The sequence below is a fragment of the Nothoprocta perdicaria genome, unplaced genomic scaffold, assembly GCF_003342845.1.
Source record: "Nothoprocta perdicaria isolate Ctin4 unplaced genomic scaffold, notPer1 scaffold_301, whole genome shotgun sequence".
Classification (NCBI taxonomy): domain Eukaryota; kingdom Metazoa; phylum Chordata; class Aves; order Tinamiformes; family Tinamidae; genus Nothoprocta; species Nothoprocta perdicaria.
This window is the reverse complement of record NW_020455535.1, coordinates 507269-528304: the sequence shown is the minus strand read 5'-3', so window position 1 is coordinate 528304 and position 21036 is coordinate 507269. Positions and strand designations below refer to the sequence as shown.

The 21036-nt window shown below is 42.0% G+C and overlaps 1 protein-coding gene across 1 annotated transcript in view; it reads right to left on the bottom strand.

Annotated features, from left to right (window-relative positions):
* Window positions 1-4560: 4560 nt before the first annotated feature.
* DOCK1 (dedicator of cytokinesis 1) overlaps window positions 4561-21036 on the bottom strand; it is a 201858-nt gene continuing 185382 nt past the window's right edge. The window contains exons 49-52 of the mRNA XM_026042441.1: window positions 17932-18130; window positions 14216-14369; window positions 10801-10946; window positions 4561-5124 (exon numbers count right to left, since the gene is read on the bottom strand). Of these exons, the coding sequence (XP_025898226.1) occupies window positions 5029-5124; window positions 10801-10946; window positions 14216-14369; window positions 17932-18130 (595 nt within the window). The 3' untranslated portion in view covers window positions 4561-5028. The remainder of the gene's footprint in view (window positions 5125-10800; window positions 10947-14215; window positions 14370-17931; window positions 18131-21036) is intronic.

The following is a 21036-nucleotide window of genomic DNA, read 5'->3' as shown; positions in this document are numbered from 1 at the left end:
AACAATTTAAATGGTCATTACAGCACTGAGTAAAATAAGCACCATTGCAAGAAAATAAGGCCACAGAGACCACATATAAGTCCTGGAAGAGCTGCCAGCAGCTGGTGCACACAAAGGGCTGCCTCATCCCTTGGGAAGCAATGTCACTTCTGCTTTTGTGTGCTCTGTCCCCTTGGGAAGGGCTCACTCACGTGCAGATGACACTAAATATTCCCCTCTGATGGAGACAGGCAACGGGACACAGCTTTGGAGGGGAGAAAGACGAGCATCTTCTCCAGCACCTCAGGCATCTTCACCTCCTGGTCTTGCAATAGCAAGAGACTGGTAGTTCTCACTCCTAGTCATGTAATTATCACCCCAAGCAGAGGCTGGAAGCAAAGACAATTTGAGTTCTCACATTTTGAGGGAGAAATGGGGCAACGTGCCAGCAAATGCAAGAGAGCTGGGCAAGTCTGTTGGCAAAAATCACCAGCAGCTTTTCCCCTTTGCCCCAAGAACATCTCTCTCATGATGAAAAATAAAAGCTAAGTCTACGGAGGTTGCTCTGAAGTTCAGCATTTAACATTTCCGAGGAGTTTAGTTTTCTTCTGGTAGCTCTCCCAGTGATTACCAGCATAAAGAGTGCCATGAATTCACACACTGAACCAGCTGTTAAGTGTCTTGGGAGGACCATGAAGCTGTCTGCTTTTGTAATTAAGGGTAATTGTAAAATGTCACCTATATATTTGCCTGCCACTGTATTTGTATTGTTTGCATCTGTATGTATGGAAATATAAGTGCCCACCACCCACAAAATCTCCCTTAGTTCAGAATGGCAGATAGGATGTTGGGAGAGCAGTGACTCTTCTCCAGAATCCATGGATTTCAAAACCATGCACCCATATCTACCTGCAGCGTGCAGGAACGGGGACTTCTTGGCAAAACGGAAGAGGAGACCGGGCAGCCTCCCCGGCCTCAGTCTGGCCACGGGCTCAGTGAGGAGCTGCGTAACTGGGATGGATAGAAACTGGGTTCAGAACCAGCTCGGTTACACGGGAAATGTAATTCAGCACCTTTGAACTAAAGCGCTAGAATGCCACACACGTTGGAAATCAAAAATTTTAAATCTCTGTCATTTGACAGAGAAACCTCATTTACCCTAATTATTTGTGGCTATACAGCATGTGTGACAAAACAAGGACAAATTAAAAACACTATCAATAGCCTCATTGCATACCAGGTGGTTAATTCCCTCTAAAAAACAAAGTATAAATACCTACATACACACTTCTGCACAGCCAGGAGGATGGCAATTGCAAGCCCAAAATTCAGGTTAATCCTGTGAAAAGTACAGAAGCTGAAAGCAAGTGGTACACCGCAGCAACGGCACCTCAGTTCTCAACTCTTCCTTAACGTTGATAGCTGAAGATAAAGGAAAACAACGTTAGCACTGCAATGTTCACACAGGTGCATGCGGGGCCCTTCTCGCACGGGCCGGCTCTCCTTGCCTTGCAAGGGGCAAGGTAAGGAGGAGCCGGCGTGCGAGATCAGCGTGCACACCCTTCACCGAGCTTACATACACCGAGCCAAAGACAGGTCATTTCTCAATGCTGATTCGCAAAGGAAACATCAAGAATAACCAAATCACCAGAAAAGGGTTCTGTATTTACTTTAAAAAAAAAATAAATAAAATAAAAAGGAAAAAAAAAAGAAAAAGAAAGAAACTTTTCCAATCCAGGAAAATAGCTCCTGCTCTACCTCCCTCCACCTTCAGCAGGAAAGGAAATACTTCGATTTTCCTCAAAATGACATCCAATATTACTCTAAAGCCTAGTGCAGGATGGCAATAATTAGATTTTAAAGAAAGCCTGACACCTATAACACCATATACTATCTAAATCTGGTCTACAAAGACTTAAATATCAAACCAGCTGTGGCTTATATAAGATTTTTTGCTTAGTTCACCTGATTGTGTCAAATATGCAGATGAGGAATGACTAGCTTATCCACAGGAACTTTGACTAAAAATAGATATCATGAGCGTTTGTCACAGGGACAGCTACTCCCAATGCTGCATCAAGCTTCCCGCATGGGAGAATTCCAAAGAAAAGCCATGGCAGCCCAGGGAAGGATGTCTGTTGAGAAGCAGGATGGTGCTCACCTCACTGGGTAACACAGTGAGAAGACCTGCATTAAAAAGGGAATGGTTAGGTACATGGAGACATGTATATACATAATAAACACATAAGCCAAGTACAACAAACCTGGACTCATTTGGATTTTGGCTCCTACATGGACTCCTCACCTGTTTCCTTTAGTAAGAAGAAAAATCTCCAGGCTCATTCCTGCAGCACAAACACATCTAGCGCCAACTGTCCCATGCTTTGCAGAAAACAAAGCCACACACCTTGCATGCAATGTAAAGACCAAGCCACGTGCTAAGATCAAGCAGATTTTGACAACATTTTGACACACAGCATTTGCTCTCTCACCGCGGACATTCTTAGTAATCATAAATGTCAATTATCAAACTTGGCTTTAGATGTGACCTTTGCATGAAGCTTTCTGTTGAAAATAAATGTGATTAAAAACAAACAAACAAAAAGGTCCCCAACAAACCTTTCATGGTTCTGCACAGGCTTGATGAGAACTGAAGGGTACATCAGCAAAAAATCCCCTCTCAATCCAATGCTAAGACTCAGTGAAAGACTTTCAGGAGAGTCTTCTTTATATATATATGAGCTGCAAGTTAGCTTTCAGTAGATCAATATAAACCAAAATTCAACAAGCAAGAACAACACGCCATCTCAACCTACCTTCTCATCACACTTTGATGGTGTGGTCTTTCAAATTTAAAGAAAGCTGAAAGTCTGTTCAGGAGATTAAATTCTGGGCCTGCTAAATGTCACATCAAATATACCTATTTTGGTAACAAATTTACAGATATCTGTAGCAGAAAGGTTGACTTCAATGAAGTGCCATGGAGGCACAAGGACAAAGGAATGACATCTAGATCAGGAGGACATCATGGTCCAAGCTGGTCCACATGAAGCTCCTCAAGCCGGACGGAGGAGGAATATTAAGGACAGATGGCACCAAGAACGGACTGAGGCCATTAGGAGATGATGGTGGGAAGATAATGAGCAGAAGTGGAGCCACACTGGACCCACAGCAGATAAGGAACCCTACACAAGCAGGTGGCCACAGGTGCCTTTACATTCACAAGAAACTGTGAGCGGTATCAACAGGCTTAAACTTAATCACCTTCCCCTTGAGTCCTGTGCCTTGTGTTGAGCTCTTCTACATCAGCCAAGCTTTGTAGCAATGTCACAAGAAATCCACATCGCGTTCGGATATTCTGATACAACATCACTGGGGTATGGAGGTGGCAAATATGCTGAAGGAAGACAAATGGCCTTGGCAGGACCGCTCATTGCTTAGAGATGGTAACTGAGTTAACTTCTGGATTCACTGAAGTGTTTTTACAATTCTTTGAGGAGGGTAATGATTCGTTCTGGCTTGGTTTTATAGGAGAAGCAGCCTAAAAGCTGTTGGATTGTAAAACAGAGACAATTCAGGTCTAAAAAGGAATCCAAGAGTCTGATTTTCAGTTCCCAGTTGTGAAACACAGTGTGAACTACGGGCATATAGGAGCATTAGAGTTTATCATTTTGAATGTGCAGTTGTAAAGGGCAACTCTTGTTCAAAGAGTCTTGCTGGGCCAAATTACAACATGTCCTTGCACAGGAAATTACTAAGGACATGCAAAGACAAACACTTCATGAGAAATACAAATTCACAAGCATCGACTTAGGGACTTTCATCCATTTGAAACTCTGCCTCTGTCCTTTAGAAAGTAAGTGGGGCAGAAGCGAGCAAACCTCCCCAGCATCTCAACACAACCTGCAGCACCAACAGGGTACAAAAATGTGTGTTTATAATGTTGAAATGTGGATTTATTTCGGGACTGGATGTACATAAAAACAAGCACACCAGTGCTGTGAGGGATCAGAGGCTCCTTCAAAACTGCTCTGAAGACAACACAAAACAACGAACGTGGGCGTAAGTATATCTCTATATTGAATCCCATAGCTCCTAAAACACTGCAAGGATGAAAAACACCAAGGAAATTTTCTTAGACTTGGTTTTAAAATGATCTTTTATTTTTTTGAGTCAGTGATATATTTAAAAACAACCTACTGTAAGAGTATAAAGATTGTAGATAGTAAAAAACAAGTGTGACGACAGTAAAAAATGCTAGAGTACAAAGTTAGTTTCCTTCCTCCCTCCCAACACCTCACCCTGTCATTGTCCAATATTTTCAGCGCCTAATACCCAAAACAAAATTAGCACTTTTTTTTTTACATGTTTAGCAATTAGGAAATTAAAAATACGTAAGGCATTATTTGCAGGTATATTAAACCATTATTACAAGAGAAGCAGGCACCATAAACATTAAACATTCTAAAAACCATCATATATACAAACTCTGTACAGAATGATGGCACAAGGACAAAGTGATTCCATTCAGTTCATCCTAATCCATAAGAAATATTACACATAAAAAAAAAAAGAAAAAAAAAAAAGAAAAAGCTTTTATATTCAGTCTTCTATTCAACCGTTGGGGTTGGAAGGAGCAGGGATGCTCTCCCGGGGCACCTTGTGGTTTTTCCTATACGCTCGTGCCTGTCAGTGGCTCAACATTTGTCCCGGGTTAGAAGCTGGCCAGCACCAAGCACAACAGCCGCTTGCACGAGCAGGTCAGTGCCTGAGCGAGTAACTAACTCGAAGCAGCAGCCCGTCGGCAGCAGCTTATTTATAAGGCAGAATTAGGGAAAAAAATCAGTAAGAAAAGGGCATTTCACAAATAAGCTGTGCCTGGTTGGCAGCTCCCAGTGCTCATGCATGTGGACTGGGATGTCGAATGTGGCGCACGGCGAAGCCGGCACCACCAGTGCTGCCGTCGCAGGGCTCCTGGGGTTATTTGGCACGAAATGAAGCAGCCCCCGGGGCTCTTCGGGGGCAAAGGGAGGACAGGCTCTGCCGTCCTCACTGCACGATGCCCGAGTCGACGGACGTCTGCTTCCGCGTGGTCTTGGGCGGCGGCGGCGGCGGTGTCTTGCTGGGAAGCGGAGGGGGAAGGTGCTGGAAAATGGGAACGGCACGGAACGTGTTACCATGTGGAGCTTCCCAAGCCCCGGCCCGGCCACGCGCCACGGGGAGACGCGGCCGACCGCCGCGCTGGGAAGCGGCCCCGGCCTCGCCGCCCTCCGCACCATTACCTTAAAATATGAGGCTTTTCCTGACAGTGAAAAATCTCTCACGAGCTCGTGATTAATTAGCTCGGTTATTTCAGGAAAAATCTTTTGAGAGCGCCGGGAAAGTTTATAATTCCACACTTTATATCATGATAGAATATTGATTTCTTGGTCTCTATTGATCGCCCTCAGCCCCTGAGTGCTACAGAGCTTAAAAGCTCGGTTGAAGTAACAGCTTCATTACTTCACCATTATTTTCAGATTTCACACTTTTGGGATACAAATCATTCTAAAAAATAAAGCGAAACTGTTTAAATAGACAAGTATCTTCACAATTCACCACTGCACAGGCAGGAACTTCAAAAAGTTCCAATCTGAAGCCCAGATTGTTTCGAGATGGAGGTTTTACATCACTTCACTCTTTATACAACAGAACAAGAGTTCTTTCAGATTCAACGTCTAAATAGACAATATAAAAAAAAGAAAAATATTATGGAGATTACATTTTTTTCTGCCTGTAAAGCTCAGTCATAACTATATAAAGTGAAATTTGTATCCAGCCTTTCCCATCCTATGCCTGGGCTGTCACTGGGGCTCCTCCCAGGCAAAGGGAAGGAGCGCGAAGCCCAGATCACAGCGTGGCTCTGCCCCTGTCCCCGGCCCTGCTAGGGACCCATCCGCAGGTGCCAGGGTGCCCTGGCTGGGCCTGCCCCACACGGGCTGCATTTGCAATGGTCACGCTGCTCTTGCAGTCCTGCTGCAGCACTGCTGCTGCTGGAAGGGAGACGGGGCTCGGAGTAAAACAGCGCCCGTTTGCAATAGCAAATGTGGAAACTATATAAAACTTATTTATGATTTACAATGCAACACAGTGCACAATGAGGTACGAGTCAAAAAATCATGTCAATGTCCTCCGATGAAAACCAGATGAAATGACTCTTCTTTTACTAAACACAAAATTGAACCTCCAAAAAATGCCACTGTCTTCCTACATATGGCCAGGAGCATGAAACACTGGCTCTGCTTGGGCAAATATTTGCTTAACCTGATGCTTTAAGGCAGCTCCTGAATCCCCGCAAGGCCCTGGGTGGTACTTGGCTTCACACGTTTCATGGGAGCTGCAGGCTTCCTAGTCTTTGGAAAACCGGCCCGTCACCATCACGTATCCAAGCACGGGTCTATGGACAAGACCTCTGGAAAAGCTGGTTATCTTCATTTACAAGATGCTAACTATTGAATCAGTCGGTTAATGATGATGGTCTGCAAAGCATCAGCAAACATCACACACCAACTCCTCACACAGAAGACCTTCATTTCCCAACTCAAATAAACCAGATACCCCCTTAAAACCTTACAGAGCATGCACTCTCCCTCTGTGTTCTCCTCTGGATATCTTTAACTTCACACTCATCATCAGACAAAGCCAAGTTTGCTGATAGCATCATTTGTGAAAAGCTATTTGGAATTTAACTAACATTAGCTTGGCAATAATTCTCAATTCAATTAGATCAAGGGCATTTCTCAAACAAATGAGCCCTCCATATTGATCACAGAACAATCAAATTACCCCTGAAAACCTGCTACTAAAGAGCATATATAATGCAAATAAAATGAGAATAAGCTAAATATATATGCTATAAATAACAAGCACAAAACCTGCGAGAGCTGAGATTCTGCAAGCAAATTAGGCAGAAAGAAATAACAGAGATAGGTAGATAATTATTATAATTGAATTTACAATTTCCATTAGAAAGTAGGATAAATTTAGTACATGTTCATTTATATAATAAGCTACCATGGCGTAGGTTAAGTAGGCCACGTAATGCAAGGGCCAGGGCCAGAGCACCCAGAGATGAGCCAAGGGGGCCGGTGTGGGACCAGCATCGCCCCTGTGCACGCACCAAAGCCCAGCTCTCTGCCTTCAAGATCCAGCCTGGGAAATTACACAGGCCTACAAACTTTATTGCACCACTCTTCCTCTTAGAAACTTTGAAAACAGGAAACGAAACTTTATTTCATTTATTTATTTAATTTGCTTGTGCGTTTATTTCAGAGCTGTTTTGCAGAGCTCACACTTCAGTTTTCCGGGGCTAGCTGGGAACCCCGCACGCCTTTGAGCCTGTTTTTGCTTGCTGAGCTCCCGATAGCGGCTGCTGCTTCAGTCAAACCTATTTTTGGGCAGACTCCCTGACTCACGTGTACCTCAGGGGAAGCAGAAACCTTATGTAAAAGGCACATCTGCAACACAGAAGCAATCTGTGCCTTCTGTTCCCAACATTACATCGCTCCCGTTTGTTTTTTATGCTATGCCCTGACATGGAAAAGAATCAAGTCTAAAAACATTTGTCTCCTTTTGCTTATAGAAGCGGACCAGAGCACGCCAAGTATGGCCAGGTTGCAGGAAAAACAAAGAGGAGGAAAATTTTACTCTGTGAAGGAGCAAAATATGTGAAGATTTTCTTGGTCAGAAAATATCGTTAAAAAAATTTAAAAAGGCTGTGAACAAAATTAGAGTTTCACAGGTGGGACCTTGTACCATTCTGGTAAAACAGACCCCTTCCTCTACATCTACTTTTATCGAAATCAAGTGGTCAAGGATATGGCTACCTATAGAGATCGCATTGCAGGCACTTTTGGTTTAGGATTAACAGAGATAATTAAGTCTCAAGCAGTTCAAATGAAAAGAAATCGGGATGCCACCACCACAGCATCCTGCAAATGCTTCCCAATATCAGGTTCTAAATTGCAGGTTCGTGCTCAGACCATTGATTTGGTCAAGGAACTGCGTCCCCTGACAAGATCCAACCTGCAAATTCCTGTTATCCACACAGAAAAATAACACCTAAGGGGAGGTCTAGGAGCTGCAGCACTCGCATGCTGAGCGGGCGATAACGCGCCGGGATGTCACAGCATCAGTGCGACTCCCCTAATCTAAATTGAATTACAGACGTTTTAAGCTAATTGACTGCTCGACCCTAAGCGTGAGGTTAGGTGGAAAATCCTGGCCCCAGCCATGCTGAGGGATTATTTAAACTCTGCCTTTGCAGTGCGCTGCTGTTTGACCTGGCTTTGCATCATCCCCACGAGGTGCCCTTGGCGGGGACGGTTTTGGGGACAGAAGGGGGTTCTGAGCATGCAGCTCCTTCTGCCAGGTGGTGCTGAGCCTACCCCTCCTCATTCATCATAACAGAGGAAAAAGAGGTTTTCTGTTTGTATCAGAGCATGCAAAACCATGCTGGGGGGTAATGAAATATCTTCTGCATACACGTTGTACTTCGGTGGGAAGCCTGGGCTTCAATCCCTTTTTTTTTTAATGGGTTATAGACAGAACAGGATAAGTCCGAGCATCAATGTCAAGAGAAGAAAACAATTGATAACCCTGAAATAATTGCTCCCTAATTACTACCTCCCTTAGTAATCTGAGCTGGGTGCCACAGCGGGCTTTGGGACCCACTGTGGGGCCTTTCAGCTCTTTTTTTTGGCTCGCTGCAGTTAATGCAAGAGATGGGGAGTTGTCAGCGCTGCCTTATTGGAACTACAAAGTATGTTAACAATCCTCTGGATTTTAACTTGTGTGCAAACATTTCAATATATGCAATTAAGCCTGGATGTTGCTAACGCAACCCTGGTCTGTTTTGGCCCTTGCATTACCTCCTGCTCCAGCCTCTGCCTACGCTTTGTTCACCAGGGTCCACATCTGTGGAGGGAGGGATGGAGATCTCCTCCTCCAAGCCATTATCTGCTGCTTAGCAAGTGTTATAGCGGATATTATAAATGTAAGTGCTCCTTTGTCTATTTTCTTTGAGTTTCCCTTTTCCACAGGAATACTAAGTAGGCGGTTGATTTTTATGCAAGGCAATGTATGAACCCATAAAGAATCAGAAGTGCCTAAAGGAATCCCTTGATATAATAATCATCCTTGCAGGAGTCATAGGCCTCTTTTTTATGTTCCCATATATTATTAAGAACAGTTTTAGTCGAACAAGTCATACAGTGCAAGAAAATATATATAAGGGTATCATGGTTAACAACGAATAAGAGGACAATCAGTAACTTATAATTAGATGATTACCGAGATAAAAGACTTCAGTACACTAAATTAATGCCAGAGTCCAAATAATCCAGTCTCAGGCACTATACAACATTATTGCCTGCAGTTTGATTCAAAGCACTGAATATTCCTTGATGCATTTATCGAGGCAGCCTTTTTTGTTCTCTATGCTTTTTTTTAAAATACTTACTGAAAGACAAACCATACGAAACTGGATGATGACTTTTAATGCTCTGAGATCTTCCCAATTTAAAAGCTATGAAGATAATCTTATCTGTAATATTTTTCACTGATTTTTTCTTTATTGATACAAATCACACACAATTTAAAAGTACCATGACTTTACTGGGCAGATGATTATAAACTGTAGTTATTTCACCAATGCAAAAAGGCATGAAGAGCTGTCCATGGGGATTTATTTGTAGCAATAATAAGAATGTGCCCATCTGATTATGTCCAGCACCACTCATTTACCTTTATGTCCTTTTAAAACTTACTTCCTATAAGCTTAATAAAATGAGTGTGCAGAGCGAGTGGCATCAGAATATTCTAAAATATTCTAAGACTAATATCTGGGGCTTTGTGAAGCATCTGGTTCAGAGTCACTTTCCAGCCTTCTTAGCTATATTCCCTATGCTTCAAAAGTTTATAAAAATAGAGAAACCCAGGCAAATTTTATAGACTGAACTACGCAGGCGTAACTTGAATTTGACCCCACGTCTGAGAGCTACGGTCAAACCCTGAGCTCCTTTGGGGTTGGATGGTAAAATTCTCTACACTGCATTCTCTATTATTGCTCTGAATAAACCCCCATGAACAGCTTTTCATGCCTTTGTCACAGTTCCCAAATAAATAAATAAATGGAACACTGTGAAAGTGCAGATGTTATTACTGCTGTTGCCATCTCCCATCACTGAATAAACCCCCGTGCTGTAGATGGGCACAGGAGCTGCACAAGGTCACGCTTAAAGCAGCAACAAGGCTCAGGAGAGGACCTTGGTCACCCTTGCGCTTGCTGTCACAGCCTGACAGTGCCTGCAAGCTGCACAGGGAATATCCATCGCAAAGCTCCTTCCAGCAGCCTGGCAGGGCAGGGAAAAGCAACCCTGCAACATCGTCTCTATGCCTTACCACACGTTTTACCATCTCCTTGTTTGACATTTCTTATGTGAGAACCGAACTGCAGTGTGTAATCCTGAGCTAATACCATAACCTAAAATTAACAGTATATCATTCAAATTAATTTGCTATCCTGGAGCTTGTGAAAGAGGTGAGGAGTTTAATGAATTTCTAAGCTGATTTCAATTTCTCAAGTTTCTTCATGACAATTGATTCCTCAGACAAAACCCCTGCAGTCCTCCTGCAAGGTCTGCAGTTGCCTACTCAGGGAGCTGCACTCGGGCTAAGCGGATGTTCTGCCTTCCCCACCAGCAGGACGAGCTCTGCCCAGGGGTTGCTAAAGTATAAATGCAAACGTAATGGGAGAAAGTGGTGGCCAGCGTGGGGACTCACCCTCGGATGCGCGGGGGGAGACGTCGTGGGGCTGACCAGGTCTTGGCTCTCCAGGAGGTTCCCGTAATCTGCCGTGCTCCCCTTGAGGGGCAGCGGAGGGGGGACGTCCGTCACGTCCGAGCTGGACATACCGTTCAGCTCCAAACCTGCAAAACAGCAACCTCCACTGAGCTCCTGGAATGACCCAGCCAAATCCAAAGATCCAGACTATGCCCAGTCTCCTGGCCCTGCAGACAGGCAGCCCATGAAATGTCTCTGTGCTCTCTCTGCCTCTACAACCATCTGCACTGCAGCTAGAAAAGGCTTTTTGAGAAAAGCAGAGCAAACGAACAACCCTCGCAGGGCCTGGAAAGCAGCTATGCCGTGCCAAGATGGGCCGAGTTTTAGGATACATCCTAAAATACGTGCAAGATCTCTCACCCATTAACAGAAAAGGAAGATCTTGATTCCTCTCTGAAATATTCCTAGCTCATATAAAGCAGATACAATTTTCACAGCTGCAAGGTCTGCATTTACACCTGTTAATAAACAGCAAAAGTTTTGAAGAGTGCGCCCAGAGAGTATAATGAAGCCAATCCTTATTTATCTTTTTATAGTAAACTAGCAGAAAGCATTTGGTAACTAAACCACACAAATTAAAGCCTGTCATTAACCATACTTCTCTCTCGATAATTTCTGAACTCCAGGTAACTCTAATAAATGAGCCAAGGTGTTCAAGTGAATAAAATCACGGAAGAGGAGGTAGCAACATTTTGTTTTATTACTACTGGCTGGGTAGAAAGTTCCTTCTCAGAGAAGATAAATCCAAACAGGGATGTGCGACAGAGGGGAATAGCCTGAGGGACAATAAAGCTGCACTTACGAAGGCCCAAGTGCTAGAGGGGTTTTTGTGCTGCAATCTACCCACGGCGCGTTGCCAGGTAATTCAGCCTTTCCAGCACATGCAAAACCCGCTATGAGCTCTGCCAGATAAGAAACTTAATTTATTTTGGTCAAATTAGGGAAACTGTTTTCATTCAGAGAACGGAAAAAAATGTTATTTTTATTTTACGGGGGTGATTTGTGAAACAAGTGGAGGACTTGTTTATGCAGATACTTTTATTGCAAGGATGCTATCAATGTCTTGCACAATGGGCCCTTTTATTGTTCTCTAAAATGGGCTCTGACTAACGCAATTTAACTGTAAGGCAGAGTATTGATTTGTCACTGAAAACTGTAATTTCACCCTCCTTCCTTTCACTCGAACTTTCAGTACATCAGGAACAAGAATCTTTTCCATCCTCAGCTTTCAAACTTTCTTCTCCTGCACGAGGCGGAAAGGTGTTATTTGTCCTTCAGGACCTGAACGTTTTTATGGGCCCTTTCTTTAATACTTCTTATTTTTTTCCAGCAATCCTTGGATCTCTCATCACCTCTCCCATCCCTCCTGCTGGTTGTCCTTGCTTTTTCATACCGACAGTTCCTCCAGTCTCCAAATGCTGCAGTATACATCATGTTTCCCAACAGATATCTCCATCAAAACCTACTGCTACTAAGCCTATATTATTAGAACATATAATTTGAACAGAGTGCTACCCAATTATTCACACTGAAACCCAAGTATTCACACTGAAAGGGAACGACCTTGTTAATTTGGTATCAATTTCCCAGACATGCTGCATGTCTAAATAGAACAGGCATTTGAGGGCATAAGCCTCAAGGAAAAAATGCTTCTTGGCATAAAAAGGCTGCATGTGTCACTATGTCTGTTTGCTTTATTATATATATGCAATTTAGGAGAACACTGGGAGATCTCTGAAAAACTGTATTTTCTAAGGGAAAAAGTTATTTTTTGAGAATGCAAAGACTTGGTTTATTTAAGAGCTAAATCTTAATGTTGAACGTGCAAATCTGAGGCTGACATTTTGAAGATACATATAAGAAAAATAATATAATAATATAATATAGTAATATAATATAATAAGATAATAAACATAAGAAAAAAATAAAAGAAAAAATCCTATTCAAAGAATATTCTTTCCAGGAATACATGCAGTTCATTTTTCCCCATATTTTCTGTTTCTAATATACTGGTAATTTTTGGATATCAAAACTGCAAAGAAAGTTCACACTTATCAAAATGATTGCTCTGGGTGTCTGCCCATGCCAAGGAGCTGCTGCATTGATTTGGTCTTGGTTCTCCTCTTCCACATTGCCTTTGTAGTCACTAATGTGAAACCGTTACGGCAAAGACCCAGTCTTTAGAGACCAGTTCTCTTGCTACAGGGTTGTGGAAAAAACACATCCCCGCTCACAGCACAAGCATTTGCTATTTGTTCCAAAACGCTGAATATTTAAAGAAAATGAGTAAATATATTAAAAAAAAAATTAGAAAAGTGAGCTTGATCAAACAAGATTTGTTTTCTTAAAACTGACCATTTATGCTGTTTCCTTGCTAACATGTAACTCTGGTCTCTGGTACAAGAAGCTGGGTGCATGTAACAGAAAGATCAATTTTGTGAGTGTGTGCGTGCTGAGTGCCAGGAACCGGGAACTCTGAAAGGCAGTTTTTGGAAAATAGCACTGTAAAGAAACAAGTGTTGTACTACACTTAGTTTTGTGACAGGTTTCCAAGAGGCTGAACCAAACGTACAGTGTTTTACAGAAAAGTTGAGTGACAGATGTCACAGTGTCAAATGAAAATAGTCACAAAAGACAGACATTTTATTCTTTGTCTTGCATTCACTACAGAGCAAATAAAAGCTCTTTTAAGGTATAATTATATTAGAGGATTTTTTTGATCTTCATGAACCAAAATGCTCTACAGGTCCAAGTACAACACCAATTTCTGACACCTATTTAAGTAATAATTAATGATTATTTGAAGAGGAAAAGAATCTTTATCCACACAGCAATTTTGCTTGCTTTTGTAACATACTGAAATATTTTTTTCTTAGTTAAGAAATGCAAGAAGTGTAACACGGAGAGGAAAATCCTTGTGTCTGCAAGTCATATCTGATGGTTGATGGTACAAAGACTAAACGAAAGCACTAAAACCCAAGATATTGAGAATTTCTGGACAGAAATATTAAGGAAAAAAAGAGATCTTAATACTAACACATTGCCTGAAATAATTATCCAGCTCATAAAACTGTAATCTGCTTGCAGAAATAAGGCTGAATGAGAGAGCACTATAAAAAGATTAATGTACGAGGAACTTGTAGCAAGATGTAGGAAGTTATTGTCATTAGCAATGTAATGCTGAGGAACCGTATCTCTCTCCTGGAGCATGGATTGGACACAATCCTGGGCAAAGTGCTCCAGATGTCCCTGCTTGAGCAGACTGTTGGACCTCCAGAGGTCCCATCCAACCCCAACCACTCTGGGATTCTGTGAGTTTGTGGATTTAATCACAATACAGCCAACCCGGACTTACTGGCCTGCAGGCTGAAGGACAGCTTTGTCCGTGGCGTTATTGGTGGCGGTGTGCCCTGACAGCTGGGTGTGGAAGGAGACACGGAAAAACGCCTTTCGCTCGACATCACGTTGAGGACTTGGCTCTTTGGTCTCTGTGGTCTCAGCGGGCTGATCTGCACAGGGATAAAACCAACAAGCAATTGTAATCCTCTCCCTACTGCAGGGCCCCGAGCACAAGCAGATACGGGCTGCAGGACAGCAGCTCCTCGAGGTCATGCAGAACAGGAATCTAGCACAATGTGCAACTGCTCCATTTCCCCACCACCTCCCAAAGCCTAACGCAGCAATGATCACCTTCAATACTTGTGATTTAACGTGGCATTTCACAGCTCCAAATGTTTTTCCCTTCTTCTCAGGAATAACAATGAGGCTTAATGCAGGCAACCTTGCCTTAGCCTGGCATATTTTTCTGAAGCAATGAGGCAATTCCCCAAACATTGGCTTAAAGTGTAAGAGAGTAAGTAATTCTATAGCCTCGTATAAGATTGCCTGGTTTGTCAAGGTTTCTTTACCAGGAGATCACAGAAACTGGAGCAAAGCCTGACGCTGAGATTGCGGGCAGGAAAGCCAAGGTACCCTAATAGGACAAAATGGAAACTGGCAGCAGCTACTCATGTTTTTTGAACAGTTTGGTCACTTTATAGTTTTTTTTTTTGAAAAGTATTTTGAGGAGGAGGAATTTACAACAAATTGCTACCTCATCTTTTCAGAAAACAAACCTAAGAGATATTTTCCCTCTTTGGGCTGTATCTCTGAGGCCCATCAAACAGAAATGATGGCTTAGGATGTAACTTTCTGTGAAAGATAATAAAGAATTCAGGTAAAACTTTCAGTTCATTTGATATTAAAGTTCAAGTCTCAAGAGAACCCAAAGGTCTCTTCTTGCAAAATCTTTTAGAAGAGGGTTTTAATGAAATGGGTGGTAAGCGCTGTATTCTCTTTCTCAGAAGCATATAGTTACAAAAATGCAGCAAAGAAAAACGCACTAATTGGTAGGAAACCTGGAACTGCAGAATCAAGAGAAAAAACGACAATGATAATGGAACTTGAGATGAAATTCACAAGTTCATCTGTTTTACGGCTGTTGATTTCAAGGAAACGTGACATTTTACCTCATCCTGATAACCTGGTCCTCTTCTCTCAGGTTCCCATAAATTAGGGTTTTGCTAGAGCGTATGAGCTGTAGCTACTCAGGCCTTAGGAGGCTGCTAATCCAGAGAGAACCCACTGCTAATGTTTTTTATTCTAATGAAAGCAGGGTCAATAGTGAGTGGTGTTAGATGTCATTAAATCAATAAAATACACAGCCTGTTATTCGCGGTGCTAACATGAGCTTTTGAGTTGTCTGTTACCTACCTGGTCTCTGTATGAGATTTGTTATCAACTCACAGAGTGAAAGAATCAACAATGGGAATTTACATTAAAGAAGTTTATTTGATACTTAAAAGAAGATGCATGTTGCTAGAAAACTATAAAGACTTTACTGATGATGTTTGTATATCAAAGAGTTTAATTTATCCTTTGATAAGATCAGTACAAGATCTCTGTAATTAGGGCTTATGCTCTGAAGAGTTGGAAGATTCGTATGAATACAGTGATTTTTTGGGGGGGAAAATGGGTATTTAAGGTATAAATCTAGATTTTCAGACACTATACAGTGTCTGAATCTTAACCGCTGCCCAACCTGCATCTCTCATTTGGTGTCACCTGCAGATTCGGAGTGAGCCCCGACGCCGGGGCACACATCACATGGGGCAGTCCAGGGCAGGTTTGTGTGGATGTTCCTGGTGCATCCCTGGCAGCCTCCCACTCCAGCGCAAACCGCCTCTCGGGCTGGTAGGAGCTCATCCTAAAAGACCACTGCTGCTAAAATCGTTTCAGAAGCTCTCTGCATGTTCATTTTCATCTCCAATTCTAATCAAATCTTTACTCCAAATTTTTGGAAAAAAGAAATCCTTAATATGTTTGATTCCTTTTCTATTTTTTTTTTTTTTTAAGGCTAGCAAAACTTTGTCTTTCAAGCTCTTAGGACAAGAGAAATCCAGGTGCCTTAAGTTTCTGTTCATCAAGCACAGCAGTAATATTGCTCTGGGTAACAGTGCTTTTGGGCAGCTTAAACTTAAAAAGGAAACTTGGACACAAAGCAGCTTACAAAAGCAGAATGATGGAAAAGTTGAATTTTCACCCCGAGATGATGATAGGGCACATACCTGTTCAGCATGCAGCCATTCTGAAACAAATCACATTTTATCTTTACGCGACCCTTGAATACGGGTGCAGGCAAGACTGGCATTTCCCCCAGTTGTGACTCTTCCCTGATCTCCAAGACCTTTGGAAGATGATGATAGTGACGTTGCAAGGACATCAGTCAGCTCCCCCAGCATCCCTGGAGTCATCCTGGCCAGTGCAATGGACCCTTGCAAGCCTATCTGCTTTAGCTGCTCCAAAAATCAAATTTCCTTTATTTCTGTCCTACAGATTTCTCTTATTTCTCTCTCTGCTATTAGGTTTGGGAATCCAGGAGGCGTAAGTGCAACCTTAGCATTTTAGAGGTTAGGCTTAGAGGTCAGTCAAAATATGATTGATGAAATGTACCTCCAGAGCTCACTGCACAGTGCCAAAAAGATGAGACACAGAAATTTATGCAAAATTTATTTTCTCTCTGAAAATGTTCTCGCACTGCTCATCTGACTTGGCTAGGCAGGGGGAATCTCCATTTTAGCACACCAGCACTGATCCCAAATTTACTGATATCGATGGGAAACACCGTCATTGGCTGCAAAAGGGTTTGGGTGAATCTCCCAGAACGCATAATGAATTTTATAGGCATTTTTGCTAAGCTAATACCAAGAACTGGAGCTAGCTCTACGAGCGATCACTCAGAGGGGAGTAGCTCCAGCAGTCCAGGGCAAATGCTATGGCCACCAATGAAAGACTGCTGAATTCAAATCTGCTGTGAGAGAACACGTGCAAATCTTTCCAAGACCATTCCCATTATTTCTTGAGGGTAAGTTTTTAATGCACTGTCACTAAAACAAGAGCCCACTCATGAGCTCCACAGTTATAATTAGAAGTTCAAATAGTGCTGCTCCAGCTTAGAATGGACTCGCTTTCAATTCTAGCAGTAAAACTTCTGAAGTTACCTAAGCCTTTAGGAGAGTTTCAGAGATTTAGATATATGCCAGGAAGAGAAGGCTTAAGAGAGATATACTCTATAGTTAATATCCTTACATGCAGCCACCAGAGCAACTGCTCACAATTTTCTGCTCAAAACAGCCTTTCAAGAACACGTAATTTCCATGCATGAAATGACCTAATAACATTTCTACCAAAGAGTGTCTTGCAGTAGTCAGCTGAAATATGAGCAAACCCATCACAATCTACTGGAAACCGTAACTTCAAGAAACTGCTAAAATGGCAGCAATCATTTTGCTTCAGATATATTATTTGTTCCTTCTACTGAACAGGCATATGTAGCTTTTGGTAGGTTTTCAAATAATAGACCTTGTTTTTTTGATATCATAACTATTGATTATCAAATATATTATCATAATGTGTTTAGGCAGTGTTGTTTTTACCTTAAGAAGAACTTAACTGTAAAATTCAACATTTTTATTTAAAAATAGAAAGAACATTGCTCACAATTACATAAATAATGCTTGCTATCAAAGTTACCGTTTCTGAAAGGATCACTGCTTCGGATTGCTGCAGAGAAATATCCGTAGATTTAAATTCTTTATCAAATATTTCTTGATGCTTGCTGTTCCTTTTCTCCTTCTTCTTCTCTTTCTTATCTTTATCTAGGTCATCCTTGTCCAATTTATCTTGAGACCTAGAATGCATCTTTTTTGGCAGGAGGGGCTCAAGCACAAACCTAAAAAAAAAAAAGTGGCTTAGATCACTAATATATTATTTTCAGTACACTTAAGTTTAATTTTCACAGTCCTAACACGAGCCTAAATGGTTCATTTGAGTTCAAAGATGTTTTGTTAATGCAGGAAAACTCACGAGAAAGCAAAGCGGGGGCAGAAGTTCAGAAAAACTGTAATTGTCACAATCAAATTTACTGCTGAGCTGCTGAAGGATCAGGACTGCCTATTTCCCTGCCCTGCAGTAAATCCCCTGGTTTACAGCTGTACAAACTCTAGAGTTTCACCGTATGGGTTTCTATAAAAATGAATTTATACCTCAGTGCTCCTCCTCTGCCAACTGTGGCAGCAGGGCCAGCACACGGCACTGCCCAAGGGAGGGCAGCCGAATGCACGAGGTCTTCAAGAAAAGTTTCCTCCCCTTGCCATGCACATCAGAGCAGTTTTAGATATTTCTTAAAAAATGGCCTCAAATTCCTCCTGGAAACCTTTCTTTTTGGTGGAGAAAGGGGATACATGTATTCTTAGAGCAGGAAGTTGAGGAATTACTTCGAAGCAGTGCTGCAAGTTGGGCATTGGACACGTGCAACGTGAGAGGTTTTGTAATGGCTACAACTTGGCCAAATTACAGCACGTTTCCAGGGAAGAAACTCATGGATCAGGTGAGTTTTCAGTTTAAGTGTTTTATTGGGAATAACTAAGGGTTACCTTCAAAGAGTGGATGAGCTTTCCCATCTGGAACACTCCTTACTTGAAGCAACTCCAAACAGGGACATGTAAAACAGGGTGGGAACATCCACAACACTCATGGAGTGCTACCATAACCTGCAGGTCTTACACTCCATTACTACTTTTTAAAATTCTGGCTATGAATTAAAAAAACCTTAGGGGTGTAATGAACCGCTAAAGGAAAGCTTTCTGTTTTAAGAGTACCCATTTTATTTTAAATAAAGCACTACTCTAAATAACACAGGAACTTTTCTTAGCTATTTTTTACTCCATAATTTAAACAAACCTCTCCTCTGCCTCACTTTCTTTAATAGCTAGCTTAAAAAAGAAGTAGAGAGAGAAAGCAGAAAATATTCTTAGCCTGGCCTAGAATACTTTTAAAATTGGCTTTGCATTATAAAATATTAAAAAACATAACCTAGCTAAAATTATGCTAAAATTAATGCTAATTTTAAGAGGATGTCACAAATTATCTCATGACAAACCAGAGAACTTCCAACAAGGAGGAACTCCCGACTTCGGGCATGTTAGCCACCCCAGGGCTGCCCTGGCTGCGTGCCGAAGGGACAGGGACAGGGCCACTGCCTTGCCTGCTGGTTACAATTTCCAGGAGCAATCACCACCTTTTCCACCACCATTAATTGCTTCTCTTCAAAGTATCACCATTATTACACTATTAATTACTTGTATGCGATGTATTAGTGATAAACACAGGCTAGGAGCTGTCAGCCATGCCCACACGTGAAGTAGGCGCAGGGTTTGAGGTGGTGGGAAATGGGCTGTCACATGGGACTTCCCGGGATTTCCTCTCTCCCCGCTGAGGCTTCATGTTCCTGTGGATCCTTCTGAAAGGCCCATTTTCAGTAGTGAATAAAAGAAAGGTCTTTTTTTTTTTTTTTTTTAAGATCACAGTATTAATGATAAGAGGATTTGGGAGTTGTAAAACACTTACTGCATCAGTATCTGCTTTGATTTTTTACTATTTAAAAGCTATAAAGCTGGGAGACAGCATAAAACATTAAGTAGGGTGATCTGAGCAAAATGTTCCATCAGACCCATTTGCATTTGTTTTTCTCAGCTCCATCTCTAACCTCAGAAGTAACATAAGGAGAGTGGGGAGCTGGAAGGAGGGGATGGCCAAGTGACCATAAAACCAGTGAACTACAAGTACACGGGTTAACTTCCTCTAGCTTAATAGTTACAGAGCACCCATATAACTCTTACTGTCTTTCTCCAGCTTTTAGAGGTCTTCCACTAGGTTATTTAATCTGATGATTTTCCTGCTCCTGCTCCACTGCTCAAGCGAACAAGCATATTCTCAGGTTCACTCTGCAATGAAATTTGTTCATTATGATGTCCTCATATTTATTATAACTATATTGCCCCAGGCTCTGAGCAGGAGCTGAGCTGCAGAGTGATCTCTGGGAGTTTCATTTTCATCTTCGTTCATAGTCATATTGAGTTGACTCATGAGATCCTCCTAAACTGCTGAATGGCACAGACTATAACACAGCTGGGATGGAGATGCAAAAATTAACAAAATAACACTCAGCAAAGAAAGAAAAATGCATACAATTACTTTGAAAGTAAAAGCGAAGGAGGCAGAGGCAGCAAGAGACAAATGAAAGATGAGACATGGGAGAGGAACACAAATAATCTTCTTCTGAGATACACGAAAGTTGACCTAGGACAGCAAATAGCCCCAAGTTCAAGCAAGATAACATTAGGCATGAATTAGTCAAAAGGCCTTATCATCCCTGATAAAACTGTTGCTGTCCTGTGTTTTTTTACAAAGATGATTTACTGTGTGTATGCTGTGGAGGGTAACATAATGAGATCTGAATAGCTCTCTGTTTGTACTTCATTCCCAATGGGCATATAAATTGTTTGTAATCAAGGTAAGTATCATGTTGGTCCTTAGGTGCTGTACTTAATTTTATTCAATGCTTTTGCTCTCTAGTCAGTAAATAAGAACCCGTGAAGGAGCACAAGGGATATGAACATTTCCAGCACATCTCCCCAAGTTAAGCAGTCCTTCAGGAGACTGTTAAAGCACTGCCACATGGCTAAATATTGTGTTTCTGCACTGTGGGAATGGTGGGGTGGAGAGAAGAGGGAGAAGGAAGTTCTGAGGCTGAATGGACACTCCAAACCGAAAGCAGCTTCTTTCTTTTGAGGGATG